At 43.7% G+C, this 27,655-nt stretch overlaps 1 protein-coding gene across 1 annotated transcript; it reads left to right on the forward strand.

Moving 5' to 3' along the window:
- Positions 1-4,104: 4,104 nt before the first annotated feature.
- LOC133975713 (SH3 and cysteine-rich domain-containing protein 2-like) lies at positions 4,105-27,230 on the forward strand. The gene is made up of 11 exons (XM_062413678.1): positions 4,105-4,511; positions 15,611-15,995; positions 16,417-16,511; positions 21,652-21,736; positions 21,909-22,021; positions 22,149-22,212; positions 22,856-22,911; positions 23,068-23,156; positions 23,665-23,716; positions 24,837-24,974; positions 25,239-27,230. Exons 1-11 carry the CDS (start codon positions 4,431-4,433, stop codon positions 25,335-25,337), a joined length of 1,257 nt encoding a protein of 418 aa, XP_062269662.1. The 5' UTR covers positions 4,105-4,430; the 3' UTR covers positions 25,338-27,230.
- The last annotated feature ends 425 nt before the right edge of the window (positions 27,231-27,655 follow it).

A 27,655-nucleotide genomic window follows, 5' to 3' on the forward strand; every position in this document is an offset into this window, starting at 1 on the left:
TTCATTCCATCAAAGAGTTTCAATTAAGCTTTTCTCGTTTCGATGACAAAGGATCTTTAAAATAAAACACACTCTCTTTTCACCTAGTGCTCTCACATGCAGCCTCGAGGAAGGATGAGTGACTGGAAGCTTTTTTGTCCTCATGAGACAACTGAAAGATTGTAGAGTGTTGTATAACGTTCAGACTTTTGTCGTTCTTAAACACGACACACTTGACAACACACTGAACCACAATATCCAAGACAGAGGAACATTAAACCAGCACTTTAAGTAAAGTCAATTTTACTATAGAGCACATGGTTGTTGTCCTAATTGCTTTATTACTGTTTTCGACCAAACGCGAGCAAATTGAGAAAAGATCTTCATCAATTTGACAGCACCTGATCGGCAAATTCACAGGGTAATGGCTTTTGTACGGAGGACCAGTGAGATTTAAAGATTTTTCTACAGCAACACATTGATCCACACACGACATTAACAAAGCAACACACAAAAGAAGGGTATGGATGCGGGTCCCCGGGGTGACATTTAATTGGATTCCATCATCATCAGAAGAGGAGGAAGAAGCTGGTGTCACACACTCTTTTCACTGTTTATTCTAGACATGCGGTTTATTATCTGCACACCATTTGTCTGCGGGGTTGTGTTGTGTGTATTTGCAGCTGACGTGTTTTTTAATTGATGATGAGGGTTTCTTCATCTGCTTGTTTTCGAAACGAGAATGCAAAATCTCCGGCACAACTGCAAAAGCCACACAACGGAAACACAATTAAAACAGAGGTGAACAACTACGAATGTTGATAAGGAAGCGAACAGAGTTACTCACTGTAGTCACGTCAGCCATTGTGGTTTTGTTGTGGCTTGGTTGATTGTAACATCGATCGTATCTGACACAGGGCTGACAGACTTCTTCCTGGTTAAACCCTTGTGGCCACATTACCCACAATGCAAGTGTCTGGTCAGTGCTCCTTCACCAACCCCACCCAACTCCCTGCAAAGACTGTGGACACTCCCAGAAAACTACAGAAGCTTCCCTCTTTGGGTGTGTCAGCACGATCTCTTTATTTATCATTATCTCACCATCCTTAGGTAGCCACTGTATTCCTCTAGTGTCACTGTTAATAATGATCTGTGCTGAATCATGGCCAATAGGTACCCGCATGGATCCCTTCTGAAATCCAGATAAACCAAGACCAAAGGAAAACCAAACCAACCTTCTGAAAAGTAAAAGTGGTCCAGTGAGCACCTAACGTCAGCTGCCTCACTGGACCACCTGCTCTGGGGCGGTTCCTTTTCAACATTGAATAGAGATGAGAAACAAAGTTGGCAAAGACGACAACGAGTAAACACGACACACTGCGTAGTGTGATGGATTAAAAAAATGAGAGCAGAGAAGTAGAGGGGAAGGACAAAGAGAATATATTTATGATCATTTGAGTGAACGAGGAGATTAAATGATGTCATATCAGGTCATGTGCTTTCCAGAGATGGGACATTCATCCCCAATTCTTGTTCCTTGTGTCTCCTTCCACTTACATTCATATATAGTACACACACACGCACACACACACACATGCACACACACACACACACACACACACACATCCTCCTATAGCTTGGGCAAGCTATATCTTAGGTGACAGATGTGGAAATGCTGTTAGACACCAGGAGCTACAGGAAAAGAAAATAAAACTCAAGGTAAAAAACTGGAGAAGAAAAATACTTCCAAATTTATTTTAAAGAAATCAGCATAAAAAAACTTTATGTAAGAAAATGTAAGTTTGACTTATTTTTATTTTTTTGTTAATGCAGCCTTTATAGTCTGAGGTAAAATGTTCCTCTCTTGAAAATTATTTATTTGTCCCGTTCTTACTGTTTCTGCGAGTTCTTCAAAAAACAGCTTGATGTCAAAAGTGCACTGTGTCTGCCTTTCTGAATATGTGTGTTTCTCTTTAGAGACAGAGACGGAGCATGAGTGGAGCCACAGTGGTGTGTCGTAAGTGGAGCGAAAAAAAGTTCCCCCGAGCTGTTAATAAAAGATGATGCTGCAAAATTGAAACCAGCTCGAGCTGCAGCATTAGATGAGAGAGGAATAGTACTGTTTTACTCTGCTTTGTGTCGTCCATGGAATGTGTTATGAAACCTGCACACATAATACAAAAGGCCATTGATCCCCTATGTTGCAATAAAAACAATATTAGAAGCTAAAAGTTCACTTTTTACTTGATGGGGGAAAAGTTACTTAATGAAATGCCGAAACAAAAGGTGGATACACCACTATAAAGCACAAGGAAATAACAGTATGTATAATCAATCAATGCAACACGACAATACTTGCAGTAAAATCACATGATGTTCTTGGTTCTAATTTAACCCCGGTAGTAATCCTGTCTCCGCCACCCACACAGTTACACCGAGAAGTCCTCATAATTATTACCTTTAACATTTCTGATAAAAATAATAAGGTCTTTCAGTTGCATAATTACCTGCTGCACCACAACATCATGTTATGTCAGCGATGGAGAGTGACAGGGGCTTTCAGTGCACTGTCGAGCCGCTCACGGAACATGGTGTACAGACCTAAACTCAGCCCCCAAGAGACTATCTCAAAATCTTCTCGCAGCATCTAAAGAAAAGATGGATTGAAAAGATTTTTAAAAGATTGTGTATAAATAGATTGAATCACACTGTTAACTGCTCATTTGTGCTTTGGGGGAGAGGCAGCGATCATTAGTAGTCGGTGCCATTCCTTTGTTCTGAGTTGCTCCTATACTTAGCTCAGTGCGGTGGAATACACTTCACACTGTGCACAGGCTGTTAATGCAATAAAAGCAAGCCCGAGCCTTCTTGATGATAGGAATCCCATCATTCAAAATAAATATAATCTGGTGAGTATGAAACCATGAAATCGTACAAGCAGGGAAGGCTGATCATTAGTGACACGGAGGGGAGAGGGGAGCTGTCCCTGGTGCTGAATCAGTTACTGTACCAGGCTACTGATGCTCTCAGCGGACTGTTAGAAATACACTGTGCTACACCCAAACAGTGTGAACGTTTAATGTTTTAAAGTGTATATTTAACTTACTTCCTTATGTATGTGTTGCACGTTTATTGTTTCACGATGCTTCTTATTTTGACTTTCCCCATTTACAGATGCAAGATGGCGAATTATCCCGCTATGACACAAATAAAGAATTATCTGATATCATCTCATGTTATCGGATCTCTGTTCCTGTGCATGCATCAGTGTGGATGTACAGAAATAGAACACAGACAAATATGAAATTGACTTATTGCTGCAATAAGTAATTATATAATTATATCTTTTCAATAAGTGTAGGGGAGTAAAAAGTCAGTGTTTTCCTCATAAATTAAGAGAGACGGAAATATAAAATTGAAACAAGTCACAGTAAATATGCTAATAGTACATTTGCAAGTGTACTTCCATACAAAGTACACTAACTTCATCATCATCATCATCATCATCATCATCATCATACACTCACAACTATGTCTATGGAGGGGTGGTTGAAGTGTTTGAGTCAAGAAATCACTTTTGGAGTTTCAGGGGTAAACAGCGTTGCAGCAAAATCCAATCCAATTAAAGTAAATGGTGACCGATTCTTTAAATATAAATAAACATAACATGCCTCCATGCTGCTCCTGTGGTGTCATGCAAGTGTCCGCAAGCCCCGACATTTAAATTTGACTTGAAACTAGTTTAAACCAAGTTTTTAAGCCAAAAACTCAAACACTTCAGCCACCCTTCCATCTGCAAAGTGATGAGAAGATAATGAGGGAATTTTCATTTTTGGGTGAACTGTACCTTTAATGCCAAAGAGCATTTAGATATCAATATTTACAGCATATTTATTATTTTGAGGCACAAACATCGATGTTTTTATTAATCTCGTCTGTTTCACGTTGATCTGGTCTCAGCCAATCACCGCGCTTCCTGTCAGGCGGCTCCTTAACACGTGCGGACCAATCAGCACGAGCCGAGCACTTTGCGAAATCAAAGTTGTTGTAGAAGCGCGTGCCCGTGTGTGTGTGCGTGTGTGCGAGAGAGAGAGAGAGAAAGAGCGAGGAGAAGACACGCGAGCGGAGAGAAGCACGCGCATCGACCGGCTCCTGCAGCCGGATGCTCTCCTCCACATCTGACGTATTTCACCTTCTTCCTTAGAATTAAGTGCGTGGAACAACACGCAGCGTTTTGACGGAATAGCTCGCTACACTTCGCCACAGACGCAGATGGACACCGCCGCCGCCACCGACACATGACTGGACGAAAGCAGCTCTTCCTCCCCTGAGACCGACGCGATGTCCGAACCTCCGAGTTTCTAGTTTCCTCTCCACTCTCTCTCTCTCGCCCCTTGTTTCCCCACTGGACTCGTCGGATTTAAGTTTTTTTTTTCCTGTGTCCGTTTGAAATGACAGAAATAAGCGAGAAGGAGAACGAGCCACAGAACAGAGACCTGCACCGACCGCTGCCCAGCCACCAGGAGTCCAAGGTAACCGCACCGCTCACCGTCAGGACGATCGCAGATCTAATGATGAGCGGTTATCTCAGACTGAGTGCTGGAGCTCTGTGAGGAGAGTTTTGAGGAATTGATGTTTTTGAATCATCATCATCTTCTCCTCTGTGTGTGAATTCAAGTTTTTCTGTTTTGACTTGCCTGCATGTCTTTAGTTGCCCCCCCCCCCCCCCCCCACCCTCTCTTAACGAGGCTTATTCTGTGCTGGCTGCAGCTCTTGCATAATTACTTTAAGCCCCTTTTAATTCTTGTACCTGCTCCTGACCTCAGAGTCAAAGGGCAGACATTACATTGAGGTGTGTGCATGTGCTGTGTGAGGCCTGTTCACTCAAAGCATCTGAGGCACTAAGAGAAAGTGAAGGTGTGCGCATGAGATGAAATGAACACAAGTAACTGGCAATATAGTCCCTCACTGACACTTCTTCTTCATGTCAGAAGTCTCATTCACACAAACACACACACACACACACACCCACCCACCCACCCACACCCACACACCCACAAGTTGAAGAAGATGTTTAGAGAAAGTGGGAAAGGGGCTGCAGCTCAAGAGGGAGATAAGATAAGATAAAATTAGATAAGATAAGATGAAGCGTTCTTTATCCACAATTGGCACAAGGAAGTAGCAGCACAATGGGGAAAATATAGTGAGAATATAAATAGAAATACTTAGTGCAATGTAACAGGGATGAAGTTTGTGTAATTATCCATTCTTTGTTATATACAATGTGCGGGAGTTATTTCCTGAGCTGTTGATAATGCTTGGCACTGCACACGCTCTATGCCCATCGTGTAGATGTCACTGCAGAGGAGTAATGAACCAGCATCTCCTCTCCCAGGAAAACCACTGGGACCATCACAACTGACACATGATGGCAAGTATGCTGTCGTGCCTCCAGCATACTTGCCATCATTAACCTGCGATGGGATCCCAGTGGAGGGGAAACAAATAGCTGCTGGATTCTCTTGACTCTTCATTCCTGCACATTCAGTTCAATATCTTAATTTTTCTCTCGGTACAATAACTGATGTAAAACTTGAGATATTCAACTCGCCATATTGATTGAGGAATATTCAACATATACTCATCAGATCGGATCACAGCACTATCGGTAAACTGTATCTACTCTACATGGCTGGAAGTCATGTTTTCTGCTCCGGTCACCTGTACCAGTGATAAATGGTTAGGCTGTGGTGTCGGTCAGGTAAGAACCTGTTACACTTTAGTGTGGATCCAGGAAGACTTTCTTTAACATTGTGTGAGAGGGCATTTTTTGAACTTTTTCACCATTTTCCCAGGGAATAATTCATGGGTCCTGATTTGAAAGAATCAGACCCATTATGATGATTGATATCTGTGAGTGTGGTAAATTTGGTGCAGCTTGATTGATTTCAAGGGGGCTGTTGGGCGTCATTGGAGGAATGCCCTAGTGTCCCTCTAGTTGAATCCGAAATCTCTGGCAAAGTTCAAGATGTTTAAACAAGGACTTTACTTGCAGCTGCCATCTTGGCCCAGTCCACGTCAGGTTCTTCTACCTCAATGGGACCTTACTTGTTTGAGCTAAAACATTTTGGAAAATTACCAAAGAACTAAAACCATACATTTATTTTTCGCCTCTATCAAGATGAGACTTCAAGAAAAGACAGTAAAGCAGAAACCTCATTAAGGCCTTTGTCTTCGTTGTGCATATTCCCAATCAAGATTTCCATTAACATATCTCAAACCAGTAAACAACTTGACCCCCTCAGGATCCCTGTAGTTATGGCCCCGGGGTATAGTTATGGGCTTTGCTCACAATCTAGAGGTGGATTATAACAGTGGTTTTTGTTGTTGCTGATTAATCTTTCTCGACCAAAAAATGGCGACTGCTCTCTCCACACTCTCGCTCGCAGCCTTGACCTAAATCTCCCGCATTAAACTTTCAAATGAGATCCAAGAACAGCCGTAATTGCAGCAGCAATTACAGCGAGAAATCACGTTTCCGCAGTCCTCCGCCCGCTCGTGGCCACGGGGACCTGGGACAGGCCTGGCAGAGCCGGGGCGCCTTGTTGTTTCTATTTGACTACAGACAACAACACAATGGATGGTTGACGTAGAGGGGCTGCATGAATTTATGAGCCAATCAGCGAACAGATGTTTGCTTTGTCTTGCTAGGGGCCGGGTCATAATTCACACAAATTGCCGTCCAGACAAAACAGAACTGGTGGGGGAAGAAAAAAAAACCCTCAATTCTCCGAGCTGCGTCAGCCATGTAGCTCTGTTTCTGCCAAGCCCCTGCTGGCAGCTGTGACCAATCCAAATCCAGCAGAAGAAGAAAAGGTAAAGAGGAAGGAGAGACTACATGTGTGTTACAACTGGGGTCGTTTCATAGTCGTCTGCTTGAGGGCGTCTCTACAGCTTCACTTGTTTCTTACTGTCGCTCCTAATCCAGTCCCTTGCACATCACTCTGCTCATTTCATAACAACTTCCACCCTCTGCTTTCCCCCCTGCTCCTGCCTCCGTCTTTTTCTTTCTCACTTCCACTTACCGCCGCTCTCCGTAATCCTTCTTATCCCTTCTTCAGCTCTCCTCCGTCGCTCCCTCTCCTCTCGCCTCTCCGTCTCTTCACCGTCCCTCGGCTCTGGGAGCATTTATTACGGTGCTAAGTGGGGCCCACCAGCTTTCTAGAGTGCCGCTAATAGAGGCTGTGACGGAGAATGAATAGTTATTCCACCTCCTCACACCTACAGAAGAGGTGACGGCCACGATAATATTATTACGCCTCGCTAATCGCTCGGAGCGCAAGTCGATCAAGTGTCGTGTGTTCAGTGAGGGAATGAATGTGACGAGGAAGAGTGAAGTTCAGAGTCTGGATAAAGAGATCGGTGGTTTAAGGAACGGTTGTGCACAGGTGCCAGCGCTGAAAGTTGTTTCTTTATGCTTAACATTGATTAGTAGCTAGCAGCCAGTTAGCTTAGCCTGGCATAATTACTGTAAATACAGGCAAACAACGAGCCGAGCTGATCCATTTCTCAAAGGTCATATTCCTACTTGTTGTGCTGGGAGCGCTTGCCTGGTCATGACCGTCAACTTTATGAAAATGGACGACTCAGCAAAAGTGAAGCCAAAACATTTTGATTATTCCCTAAGTGGCTGGATGCTTCTCCATGTTAGCAAGCGGGACATGAAGTTCTTTTCACGCTGGTGTTTATTCACATGCTAGGGTTTACTAGAAACTTTTTAGTTGAGTTATTCGATGCTAAAAAAAATGGGCTGTATCGTCATGATTGACAGCCGAGCGTGACTCATGATATGTCGAGTTCATGTGGAGGTGGGACCTTGATACCGTGGCTCCACCCTATAGCTCCCAAATTATATAATCAGCGCGCAGGTGGCAGCGCTTGATATTTTGGCTTCATTTCTGAAGTTAGTGGAAACCTGTCATCCATCTTTACTGTATTAACAGTTTATGGACATGGCCAAAGAAAGGTTCCTGTTGTTATCACTCTTTAGTTTTTCTGTCGATTAAACAAACTGATTCATATGTCGATTTTCTTTAGCTTTAGATGTGATTTGATGTCCTGAAACATCAAACAATTATTAAACACTCTAATAGTTTGCTTAGTAACGGATGAAACGAGAACTGTGGGCTCAGAATACGACGCCACATCAAGTTTAAATGATTCTATTGCAGTGTGGTGCGGTGGCCCGGTCGGCAGGGTCCTCACAGGGCTCATCGCGTTCTCAGCCAACACAAAGACAGTTTTATGAGCTGAAACGATGGCAGCCGTTTCTCTCCCACTTCGTCCTTCACGCTCTCTGCTGGGAGCCCTCTAACTTTCCTATCAGCATGTTTTCTCCGCTTTTTTATCTAATTAATTTCTCACCTCCCATCTACTCTCTCTTTTCCATTCACTGCCCAAGTGTAATGAAAACCAGAACTTTTTCCTTTATGCACACATACTCCTCTTTTCACATCTCTCTGTCTTCATTACTCTCCCCTTCTATCCCTCCTTTCTTTCCTTTATCATCATCTTTCTCCATAGCTCTTTCTCCATGGTTGAAAGGGGAATAGGATGAGCGACAAGCACTGGTGCAAGATCCAGGGTTACCAGTTCAGTCGGTATAACCAAACCACGATATATAGATATTTTCACAGTTTACAAAACTAGTCATAATAGTGCATTGCCCTGTGCCATGTGTTTGGAATGGGCTGTTTTCTCTTCCTGTGGTGACGCTGGTTGCAGCTTTCTCTCTGAAATAGAAAGAAGGGACCTTCAGTAACTAAGCTGTGACAAGTAAAGACCGGCTGCAGGACTCGGCCCGCACATCACAGAGTCTGCAGCACCACCGCTGCACAAAGAGCCGTTCATCCAAGGTTCAGTGAAGCTGAACTCCGTACGTTTGAACCCCGGACAGGAGAATTGTCTGTCGTCATCAGAGTGCTGGTCACTTCCTCTGTCCCTTAACATCCCAAGCGTGACGCTCGAGATAAAGACCAATTTACAGTATTATTAGACAGATGCAGAATTTGTTTGTTGTAAAACCAGAAAAATGACGATGCTAATTAGTTTGGGATTTGCTGACATTTTATTCCCTCTTGGCTAACTCCTGTCTCTCCTGTGTCAGTGTGCCACTGAAGTCACAAATACAACAGCAGAGCTCTTACTGACGGGCACCTGCATGCGTCTGTGCCGCTCATGTGATTATCCCCGCGCGTGCATGACATTTCCGAACAAAGTGTGTTGTGCGTCCTCGTGCTTGTTTTCTTCCCTATCACTGTCGGCAGGAGGATGTACATCTGTCATCATCTGATATGTTTGTGTTCCACCCGTCAGGATGATGGACTTGTTTCGCTGACCTTTGATAACAAGCTGCAGTCTGCACAGAAAACAGAGGAAGTGTCGGAGGGAGGCAGGAACACAGCGAGGGAGACGGACGCAGTTAGAAAGACACGGAGCGTCTCATCTGTAGCTGCTCGCAGACATGAGCTATTAACTCCAGTTATTTTCCTGTACTTTTCTGCTGTGCTTTACTGACACGCCACACCTTGCCTGAATGTTCCAGACATGATGTTTTTGTGGTGAATTCCTCTTCTGCTGCGTTCCTAACATATGATGATATTTCATGTCTGAAAACAGCTTATGAAAGAGCCCAAGCGAAAAGTCGCCATGTGCTCCTGCACGCAGCGTTGACACAGCTCTGCTTTGATCGAGGTCGCTGAATTACTGCCCCTTGATTGAGTTGTAAATCACTGCTGATCCCGCCTCCTCGTGCAGTTCCAGGGTTTGTGTGGCTCCTGCTGGGAGTAAATATGTACGTAGTGTTGTGCTGACCCTCAGGAGGCTGCTGCTGAAGTGACGCTGAGGTTATTTTCTGTCTGTAATGACAGAGCTGGAGGAAATACAGTTTTTATAAAGGCTAGTTCAGATTTTTAGTTAAGGAGACTCACCTTGAAAGAAAAACATGCACATTCGACCGCAACAACAACATGTTCATTCAAACAGAGCATTCGTACGATCCAAGGGTTGATCAATAATTATCCTGGATAATGATTCCTGAACAACAACGATGCATAAATCTCCAGTTTGAACCTCTCATTGTTTCTCTATATTGTGTTTTACTCCCTTTGTTTCATAATCATTGTTTCTCTGCATTGTACTTTAATTGATTCCCAAGGCCTCACAAAGGCATTCAGCTTGTTGTGGGACTGTGTGAGGAAAAAGCCTACAGTAATGTTAAGTCATGATGTACAATAATAAGTCAGGACTCCATCAGTCAGTCAGTTTTTGTCTTAAAGCACATTTCATATGGCTCAGTGATGCTTCACGATCCACTGACGAACCATAAATAAGAGAGACCAAATAAAAAATGCTGACAAAGATTATAAAACAGATTTTAAAAGCAGCTGTGATGACAATAAATAACAATAATTGGAAGAAATAAAAGTAAAATAACAAACAAATATGAACGGCTACATGAAATTTAATAAAATGAATAACATAGATGCAATAATATAATGTCGAAAAGCCAGGCTGAAGAGAGAGGTTTCAAACTGGCAGATTTTCCACACTTCACCTTTTATTCTCCAAGCAGTGTTCCAGCTGTTTGGAGAATAAAAGCTAAAAGCTGCCTCACCTTTGTGTCGTGCACTTTGGGACAGCCATGGACCAGAAGACCTAAGGAGCTATACTGATTCGGACACTGAGCGTATGAGATGTGTGCTGGTTGAAGACCTAAAGATCTTTTAAAGACAAGTTAAAGCAAATCTTCTCGCTTCTTCACTCACTGTATGATAGTTCGATTTTTATCTCGAAGAAAACTATGTATTTTATCTAAATTTATTATTCTTTGTCTCTGTTTGTTGACTGTAGCGTTACTGGGTGTTAATCATCCGTCACTCAACGCCGATCACATTGTCGTCAAGCTTCCGCCATTTTTCTGAACATCAAGCAGCCGCTGCAGTCGCCTCTTGGTTGCTGCAAAAGCTCCTTGTGCAGTTAAACCTTTTAAAAGGCTGGATTTGGAAATGCAAGCTCCTTTTGCTGCACAGGCTGTCAGACGGTGTGTGAGCTGCTGTGAGAGTCTTTGCCACCAAGAGGCTCAGAAACAGAAAACCGCCCTTTAAACAACAGCCATGTATTTGGAAGACAATTAACATTTTATTCACACCTTGTTTTTCTGCCAATATATTAATATGCAGTGTAGAGAAGACAGAGGGACACATGAGGTTCTCCTTCTCATCTGCACAATCCTCAGAATACCAGCCTGACTTGAGCTTGTCCTCTAATCTCTATGTTTGAAGTTTTATTCATCTATAACTTGAAGATATTATAATTTGTTTGTCCTTTTACCTCAGATTTGGACTTTTTAACTTTACAGAAAGTTTACATCCACAAAAAAACGATGTAACACACGAGAGGAAAAGGAAAAGGTAAAGAATGTCTCCTTTGTGGTTTTTCACATGAAATGACTTCGCTAACAAAAGGAACATGTTCACTTCTCTCAAGTGCTGCTCAGAGTCAGACTGAGTATTAATGTCTCAGCATCATCCAGATGGATACAGGAAATAATGTATTTTCTAAATGGACAAACTGAAGATGTCTCTTTCACTTTGCTCTGGGAAGCTGTTGGTTAGTTCCGATCTCTGTCACCTGCACTGGAGCTTGTGCATTGAGGACTTTTACCATTTTGAGCAGTGGCTAATGACGTCACCTTTAATTTAACACAATAATTCAGTTTCCAGTGTGTTGAGTAGAAGCTTGAAAAGCACCAGCAGCCAGAGATGCTCTGAGAAAAAACTCTGCAGTGGGCGTGTCATGTTTAGGAGTTGGCAGACACTGGGGTCGCTCAACTGTGTCCAGGGAAAGCTTCTGCAGAGAGGGAGGCGGTCGTCCTGGATCCAGGACCAGATGTTGTTATAACGGGAAGAAACCAGATACCTGTTTGTGTCATCAATCAATACGCTGCTGTAGAGTTCGCAATGCACAACACGCTGCTGTGTGTTGAACGTGCATAGCAACACAGAAGGCAGCTGTTCGAGGATGTTTTCTGGCAGGAGACGGAGGAGAAAATAAACATTTCAGGTCCAAAAGAGGCTTATAAATCTGATGTAATAAGCACTTAGCTATATTTTTATGAGTTTTATGCATCTGCACCCAGCTCACCTTGGATTGGTTCCAGCCAACAGCATGCATGGCAGCTGAAGGTGCCAGGAGACGGGTAGTAACAGGATCACTATTGTTTCTATTCACAGACTTCAAACTAAATTCATGGTCTCTAGACGAAAAAGATAAACCTCGGGTTCTCTTTTAGAAAGTACACTTGTCCTTCCCGAGGAGATGAAGAACAACCAACAAGCAGAGAGATCGGACGTTGTTTCTCGTTTGCTGTCCTGCGACACCTCGTAGAAATACACCGGGAGTGGCAGCAGCGTCCTGGTGGCAGCTGGGGGACTTTTTCCCTTGCACAGGCATCTTGTGTGAACACCGTGAACACCCACCCCCGCTTCTCAATCATTAATTTATCCATGCACTCCGCACAATAGCCTATTTATAGCAGCCTCCACCAAACATCTCTGCATGCTCGTTTTCAAACGGCTGGAAAAAGAAGTCCGAGGTGTCGGCTCTGTTTCTGCCAGAGGGCTGATCTGGAAAGGCCCTGGTGCATTATCGGGCTCTCGAAGGCCAGGGGGGTGGTTGAAAGTGTCAGCGTGCTATTTCTCTATGCATCTCCACTTTAGTTATTTTCTTTCCCACATTTTTATTCATTCCGTTTTATCTATTTTCCCCCCTCACTTTCTTTGACTGCTCCCATACTTTCATTTTTACATCCTCAAACCGCAGCCCGCTCTCGTAGACGACACTACCCGCCCTGTGATGAGCTAATTGCTGTCAGTAGTTCAGAGTGTGATGGGTCGGCAGTTCTGTGATCCATAAATAGACTCTTCAAAACCTAACACACAGAGAGAGCGAGAGCGCTACAGAGAAATATAAAAGATTTGCATTCATTAGAGTCTCCTCTGCACTGTTTTCAGGGGGAGAATGATACGGGATATGTGACAACGCGTATCAAACTGCAAACAAGCAGCTTTAATACAACACCTATTAGAACACAGGGACACACACACACAAATAGTAAGAGCAACCACATACACCGGGGGGTGGAATCTGGATAGAGGTGTGTGTGATGCCATGTAGCTTCCAAATTACAGACCGTTGAAGAGCTCCAATTTTTATTTTTGCTCTATTAATAATTGAACTGTGCAATTTTTAAATTAATCAAAAATGAATGACTGGATTCATGGAGCACTTCTGTTGTGGCTGTTTTTCCACCGAGAGTCTTTCACAGTGTCAGAGCGGGACTTATTGATTTCATGATAAGATTTTGTAATGCTCTCACTCAAATTCCTTCACTCGCACTCAAATAGACCTTCCTTATGCTCCGATCTGCTGTGCTTGTGCTCAAACTATGTTCTTGCACTCTTTTGATGTTTTGTTGCTCTGACGCCTTTTCTGCGCTCTAGCTTCAGCTCTGTTCTCGGACTTCTCTCTTCTCTTTCCTCTAGCAGACGTTTCACGCACTCGAGCAAATCTGAGCTGTGTTGAGTAGTAATGCCCAATTATAGCTAAAGCGACTTACAAAACACATTTGGCTTTAAACTGTTATAGTTTTGTTTTCACATTGACTTTAATTAATTAAGCTAAATAACTGTTTAAGCTTTTGTTACTTTAAGCGTTGTTAAGGCTCAGGGTGCTACATTAACTTATGGATTATCAGTCTTGTGTTGCCTTGTTTGTGCCTGAAGGGATTGTTCCTTTTCCCTTGGACCCGGAGCAGACGATGCAGGCCTCCACCGCAGAGAAGATTAACAAAGTCGGACAAGTTAAACAATCTAATAGAGAGGAACATCCATTACTGGATGGGCTACCGGTCGAGCCAAGAAAAGGCCATTAAGGAAAAGCATGGACTCAGCTCCCTGTAGAAAACATTTATGAGAGGCACTCACTAATGGGTCGACAGAGACGACTCTTTTCATCACTCAGACTAATTGGCATGTGTGAATCCGCGGCTTAAAGAAGAAAAAGAGGAACCCGCTCGATGCTATTGATCGAGTTTTCTGCATAGGAGAGCAGATAGCCGGTGGCTGTCGAAGCTCAGAGGAGCATTAGACATGATGAGGACGCTAGCGCCTTGCACGTTAACACACGTAGAAATAGTAGTTTAAAGTTATACACAATCACAGAAGGTTTTCCTTGTAGAGGAACACATTATGATTTTACTACGTTGCTAAAAGCAGCAATATTAAAGCAACAAAAAAACTAGAGGAACAGAAACCCTGTTAGATTCTAACCCTGTTAGAACTCATTTCCATTTAATGGAAATGAGTTCACCTTTTGAAGTTAGAGGCAGGACAATATCCTCCACCCGGTCACAAACAGAGACGGCTAATGAGCTCTGTGTAAATGTAGGCGGGGCTGAGTCTGAGTCTGAGGGACCTATTACATCCTTGCCCTATTTCTCCAGGCCATTCTCTCGAGTGTGTCTGTCTGTGTGTGTGAGTCCACAGCAGTTCATATTTCCATATAGAGGGTCCCATCGCGCCTAAGACCCTGTAATTGTTTGTCATTATCAGTCCCCTCTTTATTGTGTTGCCCCTGGATGGGAAATGGAGGCCGGAGTCAAAGAGTCAAAGATAAACACCGCGTCCGCCATGCATCACTGACCGCATCAAGCGCCAAGGTGCAGGTCGCTCAATAAAACTAATCAAACGGGAATTTTAAGGGGTATTGACTCGTGCGGATCTAAGGAGCAGAGAGGGGAGAACCGCTGAAGATGGAAGATCAAAAGTCAGCTTCCAGGGCAAGGACAGTCGGAGGGTAGACGAGCAGACTGCTTTTAAACCCACTGGTTTCAAGCCTGACGCCTTGTTGTCATTTCAAACACAACCTACATTCTACCTACAGCTGTCATTGGTGTCATAATTTAAAGAGAGGGTGAGACTGGCAACTTTCTCTGGTTTGTAATGAATCAAGTCACTTTTGTCGACTTTGTCTGTAAAAAGGAAACAGTTTGGTAACAAGTTTGCATCAACATCGATCTTTGTTTGGAACCTAATTTGCGTTATTATTTTGTCGCACTTTAAAACCTCTACGTGGCCCACAAACCTAGCTGCAGTTGGACAGTTTTGATGACCCTTTGGTTATAAGTCTACGGTTAGCCTTTCATATGAGTTAAAGCCTGATACTTTCATTTCAAAGTGAAAGTACCGGATGTGTCATCTATTGCCGTGGCTGTCGCTTTGAAGAAAGGCTTTCTCACCGAAGCGCAATGAATCCTGGGATAGATTGGCCCAAGAAGGATCTACTCTCTTGGGCCATTTGTTACTCGGGGAAAGTTGAATTTGGCTGCCGCGTTTTGGAGGAGCCCTGGAAATGAGGCAGCATAGTTGTGCCACTGTGCCACAGTCGCTGTATCAGGTCACAGTTTGTGTTTCTGTGTTTTCATCAGATTTGATTGTCAAATTTGTCAGTTTCTATGTCAAACTGTCATCGGGGAACTTCACCTGAATATCATCTTTCTTCTCTCTTCCAGTTGCAGCGGCTGAAGCGCTCCCTGTCCTTCAAGTCTGTCATGCGCAGTAAGAGCATGGACAACTTTTTCCAGCGTAATGGCGAAATGCGCCTGCCCTCGGCCCTCATCACAACACCACAACAACCACCACCACCTCCGCAGTCTCCTCCACCCTTCTCCGAGTGCCCCCCGGCCTATGAGCACTCCCCCTCCCAGTCCCCGTTGGTCAGTCCCAACCCTTCATTGACGTCTCACTCGCCTTCAATCAGTCCCTCGCTGTCCGTCACCTCCACAGCCCAGCCAAAGACTCAGGCCCAGCCGGTGCAGCCAGGGAAGACGCACTGCTTCCAGGAGCATGTCTTCCGTAGGCTTACCTGCTGCCAGAGATGCAAACACATGATCCAAGGTGGGTCAGTTCATCCATATCGCCTAGACTCGCCCAGATGGTGAGAATACAAACATTGCGTCTGTGGAAAGGATGCAGACATTAACAAGTTGTGCTGAGTCACTTCCATTTAGGAAATGAATCTGTCCCAAGTGGAAGTAAATGTGGCAGAATGCAGAAATTAGCCAATCATCATGTATAGTTTGATGTTAGCAATTGCATTATGGTACAATCCAAAGCTGGAGAATATGAATAGCGAATATTAACATAGCAAAATGGAAATTAAAGTTATTTAACTCACAAATTGTATAATAGATGAAACCATACTAGCCGGACAACTTGATAACTTTATAAAGAGATGATATTGCATTGGTTTTTAATGTGACAGGTATCAGTCTTCAGTCTTCTTTTCTGTTAAAATGAACGTCATGTGTCTCTGCAGGAAACTCCAAGCAGGGCCTGCGCTGTAAAGCCTGTAAACTGGCGGCCCATCTCTGGTGCTCGTCTGAGCTCTCCCAGCAGCCCTGTAATGGAAAGGTAGGAACACTTCAGATGGACTTACAGGAACATCAGGTTTCATTACTGTACACTAATCACCTTTTATGAAGCTTACATTTTCACTTTATAGCCTAATAAGAAAACAATCTTTTTTCTGAAATATCTCTTTCTCCTTTTCATTAACCTGGACTCATGGATGAACTGATCACATATTGGTGTGAATTCACAAAACATGTTTTTGGCCACTAATTATCACAAAACATATGAAATACATTCTATTAAATTCCTTCAGCGTCTTCGCCAGATGTTTATCGGTTTTCTGTCCCGTTCCTGTGAATGTGATGTCTCAGAAATGCCCAGAAGGGATTTTATTACAAATTACGCTCACGGATGAATGGATCGGAGTTTGTGGTCAAAGGTCAAAGGTCACGTTGAACTCACAAAGCACATTTCTGGCCACAAACCAAGACGAGCTTTTCATTAATAATGTCAAAATACACTTTAATACCTTTCATCAAATAGTTAGTATTTCACTAGATATGCTAAATGAGTCTGGACATGCAGGGATTTAAAATCTAACATAGTAATGTAATTTATTTCCTGAACACTTATCAAAGCAATTATAAACTCCATTACAAACACATGGAAATAGAGCAAGACAGAATAAAACGAGGCAAAACATCAATAAGAAATATAAAATAAAATAAAATATTTGAAACAAGCAACATCCGTTAAAATGTGAACTGCAACTTGTACTGGTTGGCAGTGACTGCAAGGTGATAATTCCATTTGTTATCATGTTTGATCAAAACTCTAATTAGGATACAATGCTTATTTATTATTAATATTAAATTCAGTGTACTTCAATTCAATTTGTTGCACTTCTCTCTGTACTTAACATGGGCCAAAAGATTTCCTATAATGTTTATTAACTTTATATTTTGCGTATTTGTTTTGAAAATGCAGAGTCCTCAGCAGGCCAGAGATTAGGCCAGAACACTTGTCGTCAGCAGAATAGAATGGCATCTGGGCGCTATAACTGTCTCTCAGTCAGTTGGCATAGCCTTTCAGTCCTGGTAATATGCTTAGCCTCAGAGCCCCCATCTTGTTAAACGAGGATAAATCCCTGTTCAGACCAGCAGAGGCGGAAACGCTGGGGTTATAAATGGCGTGCGGCTTGACCGGAGCTTTGCAAAGTTGACTAAGACGCTGACGGTGCTTTAAAGGCTAATAGTGGCGTTAAATGCTTCCAAATATAAAACAGGACCACAAAGCTGTGGAGGACTGTATTTAAAGTTTCACTGGCCAGGTCCCAGCGTTTTGTCCCTCAGCCCTTTTGTCCTTCCTCTCGCTCGGCCTCCTCTCTTCCACTCTCTCGTCTGGGCTCTACGTTTCGTTTCCCCCCCCCCCCCCCTCTGCTCTATTGGAAAATCAATATCTCCCTGTACCAGCTGGTCCGGCTAATTCAGTGTGAAATTCAGTGTGTTTGAGGCGCTCGCAATCCCTCGAGGGTGTGACACGGCAGGCTCCCACCGAGCCTTCGGCCGTGTCCTTTTCCATCACTGCACATCAAAGCGAGGATTAGGCATTTTTACAGAAAACTGGATGGAGTTGGAGGCGGCTTATTTTAGATCCACGTCACACAAGGTCCCAGGGTTACACGCCCCAAAAGTGCGTCATCCAAAACAAACAGAGCTCGCTGGAGAGATCTGACTTCGGTTTCACTGAGATTGCTCAGGTGCAATTTTGAAATCGGGGCATGCTGATGTCATGCATTTGACTGTAGAGCTGGTTTATGGCATCAGAGGTCTTATTGTTGAGGAGTTAGAGTCTACATCTAATCCATGTATGTAAGTCAATCCAAGTGCTGGTTCAGTACATCTTCCAGATACCTGTACTTTACTTATGCATTTCTATTTCCTGCCATTTTATATCACTTTGTAAAGAAGCAATGTCTTTACTCCACTACATTTATGTGAGAGCTGCTACTTGTTAGTTTGTGGGTTTTTACACACACACACACACACACACACACACACTGCAAAATGCTTCCTTGGGTCGTGCCTCAAAAGTGCAGACTAAATCATATCTTCCTAGTCGGAGGTAATTATAACCCATCGTATACTGAAAGAAACGAATACGAGGGAATCTGCATATTACTACTTTTACTGTGCTATTTAAGGATCTGTTTACTTCTTCCACCTCGGATCCTTAATGACCAGCAATAAAAAACCCGGACACGAGCAGGCAGAGCTTCATTCAAAATGAATGGGCGGCTCTCCGTCGACTTGCTGATCTAACTCTCTTGTGACAGATTGCTTTAATATGTCTTCTGAATGAAGCGGCTTTACATGAGTCTGGAATCATGAACCTTCTGCTCATAATTAAACTTAAAGATCTATTACGGTTTGATTAAAGAAACAGGCTGAGCTCTGCACAAAATAATTGCCACTGCAGGAAGCTATACGCACACACACACACGCACACACACGCACGCACGTGCACACACCTATCTTCTCCTAACTGCACTTTGTGCGAGTCAGCTCCATTCCATTATACTCCCCCCTCTTCCTCTTCTCTCCCCTCCTCCCACCCACCTCTCCACTCTTCCCCATTTTATCTCTGCTCACCCAAACCGGTCGAGGCAGATGCCGCCCACACTGGGTCTGGTTCTATAAGTTTGCCACAGTGGAAATGGAAGGTGCATGTGATGCTGAGGAAATCACCCCTCTACCTCCACATCAGTTCTTTTCTGTTTTGAGCTCTGACAGAGGAGATGAGGCCAGTTGTCATTAATTATTAGAATCTGACAGAGTGAAGCATTCGCCAGGTTCATTGACAATGAGCTCTTTTACTCTCTTTTATTTTATTTGTGCCCTGTGGTTCCTCGTGACAAATATATTCAAATGACTATAATGAACAAAAGAAGTATAAAAGTATTATATTCTGCAAGACACTTGACCAGAGCTGCAACAGTTGGTTCGTTAATCAAGAAGTCTATTTGAATTATTCTCATTTTTTACAGCCTTCACTATTTTGAATTTTGAAAGGTTTTCTGCAATATTAGTAATCAATATTATAATATTTATATTGGGAATTAAAATTACCACACAACTCCTATATCGTCACAACACTCAGTTCTACTTCAGCATTGAATAACATGCAGTTTGTTCAGTGTGGATGAGAAGACAAATTCCTGTCTGTCACCCCTGAGAGCAGCTTCACACTCTCTCAGCAGCTCAATGTGAGGTTTGACTTTCCGACTTTTCTGACTGAATGTTCATAAATTCAGACGTGAGAAGTGTTTCCTTAAATCATCGATGGCCAACGGCTGAACCGACGATCGATTGTCGCGCGCAGATTTTTATGTGAAGTGATAAAACTTTTTTTCTGGATTAAAGAAGTGTCAAGTTTCACCTGAGTAACGTTTTGCCAGCAAATCAACTCCACTCCTGTAATATGCTGCTTTATTTTGAAACCCATCTCTGCAGTTTCTGCTCAGGTAGGCTAAAAAAACAACAACTGAAGAGTTAACATATTAGTCTGATGGCATTATTTTCAACATCAGTCAGTCTCCATTAAACAGATGAAAAGGGATTAAAAAAAAAGAGCTGAGATACTATCTTTATAAACTGTTTCTATTTGCAGAACGGATTCATCACAGCCTCCTCTGTCAGAATCAGGACTTGGCGGTGTCGTCTCTGAGGCTGATGACTCATCCGCTGTCGCTAAACATATTTCTCCTGCTAAATAAAGCCTCTGATATCAAAGTGTGTACAGTAGCAGACCTGCACTCCTCTGCAGTCTGACAGAGCCGGGCCTCTGTGGCGCCTCAGCAGACAAACCATGCGGATAAATTTGCTTAAAGGCAGAAGCAAAAAAAAAGTCAAGTCATGCTCCATCAGGCACACGGCAGCGTGAAGGACGTTTCTTCAGGAATGTATCAGTGACTGTCTCTGTGGTTGTTGCCTCCCCTCAGTTATATTTAAGATTGATTTTAAGATTCTTTTAAAAAACTTTTACAACCCGGGACAGTCTAACTATAACTGACTCTGCTCCAAGTCTTAATCTAAGATCTTCTAACCAACACTTAGTAGTATCTGAGTCACGGGGGGTAACTTACGGTGACCAGGCTTTTGCCATCAGGGCCCCGACACTGAGGAGCATGAGGAGCTTTCTATAGGAAAGCATTGCCAGATTGTTTAACAGGTTTTAATGAATATTTTCCTTTTTGATATCTTTCGTGTTTTTCATTTATCCTGTTTTGTTCTGTGTTATTTTATTCCCATGTATTTTGTGGAAAAGTATGTCAAAGGGTTTAATTTAGCTATTTTAACCAGTTTGTGTGGAGCTTACTGGAGCACTCCTGAGTATTCATCATGACTTCTCCTCTTCCTCCTATAGTCCTGAAACTGAAGGGCTCAGATAGAGCTACAAGCTACAGCTTGATGGGGGGAAAAAAGGAGCAAAATGTTCTTAGATGGAAGCCACAGGAGAGGCAGTGAAGCAGCCGCCTCCTAGAAACTACTTTCATATGCAGCTACTCTGCATTTCTTCCTTTCACTGCTCGAAATGAAGTTTGAAATTCATTTGCAGTATAAAAGACAAGGGTGTGTAAGAAAAGATGGAGATTGTCTGGGTTTCTTTGGGGTCTTTTAATAAAGTCTAAATTCGAGAATCTGAATTTTAGGCCTTGAAAAGTCTGACATTTGTCAAAAGACCATGTACTAGGTCTTAATTATATTAACTTTCTTTTACTATCTTTCAGTAATTCTGTCTTCCTTAAAAATCTGATTTTGTGGCATTCTTATGAAGTCTTAAATTTGACTTCATGTATTTGTACACATGCACGGATATATAGTAGGAATATGTGTTTTGAAGACGTGTACCACAATAAATCCAAGTTGTTCCCAAACTCTATAGATTGAATAAATAACTAATGCATTTCAGTTGAGCCGAAGGACTGAAAGAACATCCAGACTGATACATGCACATTTTCAGGTGCGCATCACACTTCCTGTAGAGGCTTGCCCTTCCTTGATTTAAAATAAACCCACAGGTATTGTCTTACACCAAAGTATCACATCTGCCCTTTTTGTCTTTTTTTCTTCCCACCTCAAGTAACACTTCTCCTTTCCCCCCGTCCTCCCCTTTCTGTCTTTCTTTCTCCTTTTGTCAGTCAGGAGCTTTCAAGAGAAACTTCAGCTCTCCCCTGCTGACCACCGATCCGCTGGGTGTGGTCAGAGAGGCGCCCGCCGCTCAGGGTGAGTGATGGAGACGCCGGCAGCAAACAGCTGAAATCTCCGGATGACTAATCGCTGTGTCCGCGGCCTTCAGTCCCTGACAGGCCCCCGCGTGTTTGTGTGTGTATCTACGTTGTCAGCGATAAAATTGCACATGTGTTGCTCTGTCCCGCTCTGTCTGGCTTGCGTGTAGAGGCGGATAACGGCAGCGTTGACCCCGTGTACGAGGCGCTGCGCTACGGGACCTCGCTGGCTCTGATGAGTCGCTCCAGCTTCGGCAGCATCTCAGAGTCGCCTTGTCACGAGGTATGGGGGGAAAACTACACATGCACACATAAAATACCCAGACAAGCCCAGGCGTTCGTATAAATTCATGCTGACATCAATCTTTCAAAGAGCATTGTTGACTTTGCAAACTTTTCTTTATTTACAGGCAGAGAAACCACAAGACAAACTCGAGAACCAGCCGATTGCTGAAGAGGAACAAATACCAGGAAGTAAGTCGAATCAATTTCCCTTTCATTTCTTTATAGCTGATAATTTGATGCTTTATCTCTTTGGTAATAACAGGAAGACGGATATTACGCATAAACATTGAGACTCTTCCCATGTGGGAGCGTTGTGACTGTTTGTTCTGTTTTTCCTGCATTAACTAGTTTATTATCTCGGTTCTTGTTTATGTGAATTCATCAGATGATCATTTCAGAAATTCATAGACACAGAGTCCTGTCAAAGAGTTAAGGAGCTAAATTAGCATAAGACGCAGTACAGCACGGAGGTGGAGTGTGTGTGTGTGTGTATGTGTATGTGTGTGAGTGTGAGTGTGTGTACCCAGTGCTGTTCCCTCTCCGTCTTCAGTCCCAGGAGATGGGATCAACTCAGTTTGTTCTGCCGTCACCTCACGGTTAACGACCTTGACTTCGGCCTTCCTTCTGTTTGCCGCAAAGTGACACGACCCCCCCTCTCCCTCTCTGGATCCTTTCTTTCTCTCCCTCCTATTGCACCCCCCATCTTTCCCCCCCTATCTCTTGTTTTACATGTGACCTTTCTTCTTTGTCTCACACATTTTGTCTTCTCACGTCTCTCCCTTTCTTTCCCCCATTCTCCCTTTCTCTTGTGTCGACATGTCCGTCTCTCCAGTGCTCACCCCTCCTGAAAGCGAGAAAGCTGATTCCGAAGACAGGGTCAGCCTGAAGGTGTGTAGTCAGCATTCCTCTCACTTTTCAGTCAGTTTATCTCGGCGAAGCTGCGCTCTGGGTCCACAGCCTTCAAACTCTCCAGTTGCAGATTTCCAAAACATTCAGACAACGATCTTTAATCCCCCCCGCTCCCTGTGTTTGTCTCTTTGTCAGACTCCCAAACGAGTGGAGGTCCACTCCGTCCACACCTACGTGGCTCTCTACAAGTTCCTGCCTCAGGAGAAGAACGACTTGGAACTACAGTCAGTCCCGTTTCTCAGTTGACCGTATGTGAGCATGTGAGAGTATCCGGTTGAGAGAGGAGGAGGTGTTCACCTGGCCCATTATTCACCTGACACTCACGCACCATCTGCCTCCTCAGCAGGATGATCTTGGGGGGGTTTGCGGGGCCCTGGGTGGGTGGAGGTAGGGTGCCGGGAGGCCAGGAAGGACAAACAGCTGCGAGTGTGTGAAAGAAGAAAAAAAAAATGTATTTAGTAGGATCAGGAAACTGCTGAGTGTGCCATGACACTCGCCACTAATCTGGAGGAGCCGTCTGTGCAGGGAGATGGAGAAATGTCTTCTCATGGACAGAGCTGCTTCCATCTCTCCTCAGAAAATAATCAATTTCATGTCGACATTTACATTAAATCTACGCTGAACAAGAACATAAAGTTTGTGACTACATTAGTTTTTCTGCTAATAATAAACAACAACTGCCGAAAAAACTAAAATAATTCTCATCAAGCCTTTTGACTGTTTTCCCTGCAGGCCTGGTGACAGAGTTCAAGTCACAGAGGACTCCAACGAGGACTGGTGGAAGGTGAGCTGTCAAGTCTTCTCTCTTTACTCTTTCGGATTATCCACTAACCAAAAGGTCGGCGGTTTGATCCCTGTCTCCTCCAGTCCATCATTAAGTAGTGAGCTTTAGCGAGACACTGAACCCTGAATTGGCTCTGACTGGCTGTGTGTGTGTGAATGTGACTAATACTGTAAAGCACTCTGAGTTTATAATTAATTGAATCTATTCACTAAGACTGAAGAGCTGGTGGGTGGTGCCTGAAGGACGGCAGGTGTAGGTGTGAGCAGAACTAGTTGGATGATCATAACATACACAGGCAGGTCTCTACTTTAACATAAAGCACCAGGGGATAACAGTTATACCAGATATATGCTTGGCAGGAATAAATAATTTTAAACCTTGCAAACCACAATCAGAAACGTAGCTGCTATTTCTCTGTAAACATCCTTTTGCTCAATGTGGAGGAGCTAACATCCGGATATAAGCTAAATGTTTACCAGTGTCTTTGAAGAGAACACAGGCAAATACAGAAGCCTTTTGGTCGAGCTGATGTTGTTAATCAGAATTTTTTTTAGCCAGATATAAATTGAAGACTATAAATCATGCTTGGATGTGAGTGTGAGAGTGAATGGTTGTTTGTCTCTGTGCGATGGCCTTGTGATTCGCTGGCGACCCGTCCGGGGTGAACCCGGCCTCTCGCCCAGTGGCAGCTGGGATCGGCTCCGGCTCCCCACGTGTTCCTCAAGGGGACAAGTGGAATAGATAACGGATGGATGGCCACTGTGATATAAGAGTGATGAATATGTAGGCGATGGGTCAAGCAAACAAAAGTGTAAACGCAAAGTATGTCGTTGTGTGTTTACTCAGCAGAGGACTGTCAAGGACGGTCTGTGTTGGGTTTGCTTTTTGTGTTGAAACGTATTGTTTCTTTTTGTCGAGAAGGCAGCAGATGTTTGCTTCCTCCATGCAAACTAAAATCACCACAGATGTCTGTGCTGCGCTTTAAACAGAGCAATATCATTTTTTACTATTGCAGTCAACGTAAGTCAGATCAGAACACAATTCGTAATGTGTTCGTCAAAGACTAACTGTGTGTGTGTGTGTGTGTTTGTGTGTGTCTGTGTGCGTTTGTGCTACCCAGGGGAAAAGCAGAGACAAGGTGGGATATTTCCCGGCCAACTTTGTTCAGCGGGTTCGCCCCGGCGAGCGGGTGTGGAAGGTCACCGATGGTTTCCACGGCAACCGTGACAAGGGCCAGATGACTGTTAAAGAGGCCCAGGTGAACATGCATTTAAATACACAACATTTTCTCACGCACACACACACACATCCTGAACACAACGTATGCAAATTCATGCAGAAAACTGCTGAGAATTACAGAGGACGGCAAGTTAGCTTACTTTTACCCTCGGCCCACAAACTCTCTCACATCCCTGAATGTCACTTGCCCCTCCTTCCGCTCCGCACGCCCCTCCTCTATCCCATCCCTCTCTCACCCATTGTTGCCCCCCCCCCCCCCCCCCCACCCCTTTTCCCTCTGCAGATCTGCGTGGGGAAGAACGAGGACATTGACGGTTTCCACCGGCTGACGAGCGGGAAGAAGCGAGGCCTGGTGCCCGTGAAGTACCTGCTGGAGATATGATGGCGGCGCGCTTCTCCTCGACGCTCGGTTTGATAGAGAGGTTCACTGTAATGGAGGAACGCTCAGGAGTGTTTAGCCAACATCTCGCTGACCGGCCAACCACACAACCCCCCCACCCCTCCAAAAGAGTGGCAGTGAAGAAGCAGCAGCAGCTTGCGTGGACAACGACCCACAATACGGCTTTTTACTGCAGGAGGATTTTAAAAGGTTGGAAGGAGGGGCGCCTTCTTTTAGAGTTCCTTACGGCTACTTTTTTCCTGTAGCACAACTTGACTTTGTGGGGTTTACGACCCCTTCACAAACAAAATGTAGCATCACGTAGAAGAGGAGAAGAGTGCAGGAAGTCCGGCTACCTCACTACACATCTCCATTGGCCAATGCGTCTGCAAATAAAGGGAAGACGACGACGACTATATTATGATGTCAAGGCGTGGAGGCCTTTGGGACTTTGTGAGCAAACTGTCTTCATTTCATTGTCCATGTAAAGAAAACAAGACGCAAAAGAGATCGTGAAAGATTGTAGCTGTTTATCGTAGTCGCTTGTGCAAACATGTCACGGTTGGTTGTCTCAAACCCTGCAACAGATCCGGGTTTGCAGAGTCAGCTGAAGAAATAAACCCACGAGACTGCAGCTCACGATGCGCTGATGTGATGTGGAGTCACGATGTGTCGCTCTCACCAGGAAACGACTCAGGTATTACATCACGTCAAATTTGAGTCCACTCTGCTCGGTTTTGGTCAAATGAAAGTCACGACCCACTCGCCGCATTTCAGTCTGCTCCCCCGGTGATTAGATTACTTTGCAGTTTTGCTCCCCGCAGCACGGATGTGATAAATGCTTTCCCTGCACCTCTGGGGAGCTTCTCTCTCACTATGCCCTTCAGTCACACTTGCAGATTGGTGTAGTTCACTCTGTTCCATGTAACTCTTAAAAAAAAGAATCTGGTCGATATATTCTCTGCGTTGTTTATCTGTAATGTCCTGTGATGCTCGCTGTCATGTGCGGTTGTGTGCTGCAACATGACGACGGTGCGCTGTCTTGACTTTCTGATGCTTTCCTTCCGGGGAAGAACGGAGCAAAACTAAAGTTATAATAAAAATGTCGGTAATTCAGGTTGATCAATTAAAAACCAAACCCAGTGTCATCTCAGAAGGTCGCGCACCTGTCAAGACAAAGTGTTGCATTTTTGGGATAAATGGCAGCGGCGACTCCTCCTCCCAGCACACCAGGTTATTTTTAAATAACACTGCAGAAGGACTGTTATTTTTTAGGTGATGAAAAGCAAAATCACACCATTCGATTTATTGCTCTGTTCCTAGAAACCATGAGGCAGCGTCAAACTGCCTTTGCTGTGGCAATAATATGTAAATAACAATATGACAGTATTTGTAAATATCCTTATAAATATATTCTATACTGAGTCTGAGTAGCTCTCTGATATCCAAGAGCTTTGCAGATATCCAGTAGCCAGGTAAGGGCATTAACCTCACAGTTATAAATTACATTAAATTATTATTTATTGTCCCACTTATCAATGTATGCATCTCTATGCTCGATTAACATTAGCCCTGTTAGCACAAATCTTTTTAAATACTATGCACAACTAGGCACTCACTTTATTTTGTACTCCGCTTATTTCCAGTTGGCACATGCATATCTATGTCGGTGTATATCTGTGCTTTTTGCATCGTGGATAAAGATTCCAGCGTCGGGGTTTTTGCAGCTTTTACAAAATGTCCATCTCAGTTCATTACCTTCACTGGATAGAACCAAGATTGGCTCAGGATCAGTATTCCCAGGTAAATTCCCTTGCACACCACCAGGCTAGTTCTCTGCATGGCGAGCTGCCCTGTGACCCGCACATCTCTCTCAATAAAGGCAGATGAACTCTCCCACCGAAGCTGTGTGCTCTTTTGTTTGGGAAATAATTCATACTTTGCTCCTCGGCTGTGTGACTTGGTTTTGCTGTTTTAAAGAAAAGGGGAGAAGGCTGACAAGGATTAAGTGGGGATCTGATCTGCAAAGAGCTTGTGGTTTTATCAGTAACGGCAGCACTCTGCAGTTTGAAAACAGTACGACTATTAAAATTCTGGATGCATGTTTATTATTATCAAGTGTCTTTCTCCTAACATCTGGTGTTTCAGCTCTGACGGAAATGTGATAATAAAAAGGGTATTTCAATTTGTCAAAACAACTATTAAACAATGAAGAGATGCCAGAAAATCAATTCAAGCCTTTGACCTCATCATCCAGGGATGGAAGAAGGACTCAGATCATTTACTTGTATCAAAGTTTCAAGAGAAGACTGAAATTACTG

The sequence above is a fragment of the Platichthys flesus genome, chromosome 20, assembly GCF_949316205.1.
Source record: "Platichthys flesus chromosome 20, fPlaFle2.1, whole genome shotgun sequence".
In the NCBI taxonomy this organism is placed as follows: Eukaryota; Metazoa; Chordata; class Actinopteri; order Pleuronectiformes; family Pleuronectidae; genus Platichthys; species Platichthys flesus.

Bases quoted from the DNA above. Each gene is read 5' to 3' on its own strand.
- LOC133975713 (XM_062413678.1), top strand. From the start codon at position 4,431: ATGACAGAAATAAGCGAGAAGGAGAACGAGCCACAGAACAGAGACCTG. The intron at 22,022-22,148 runs GTATGGGGGGAA...CTTTATTTACAG, and splicing joins CAGAGTCGCCTTGTCACGAG to GCAGAGAAACCACAAGACAA. The intron at 22,912-23,067 runs GTGTGTAGTCAG...TCTCTTTGTCAG, and splicing joins AAGACAGGGTCAGCCTGAAG to ACTCCCAAACGAGTGGAGGT.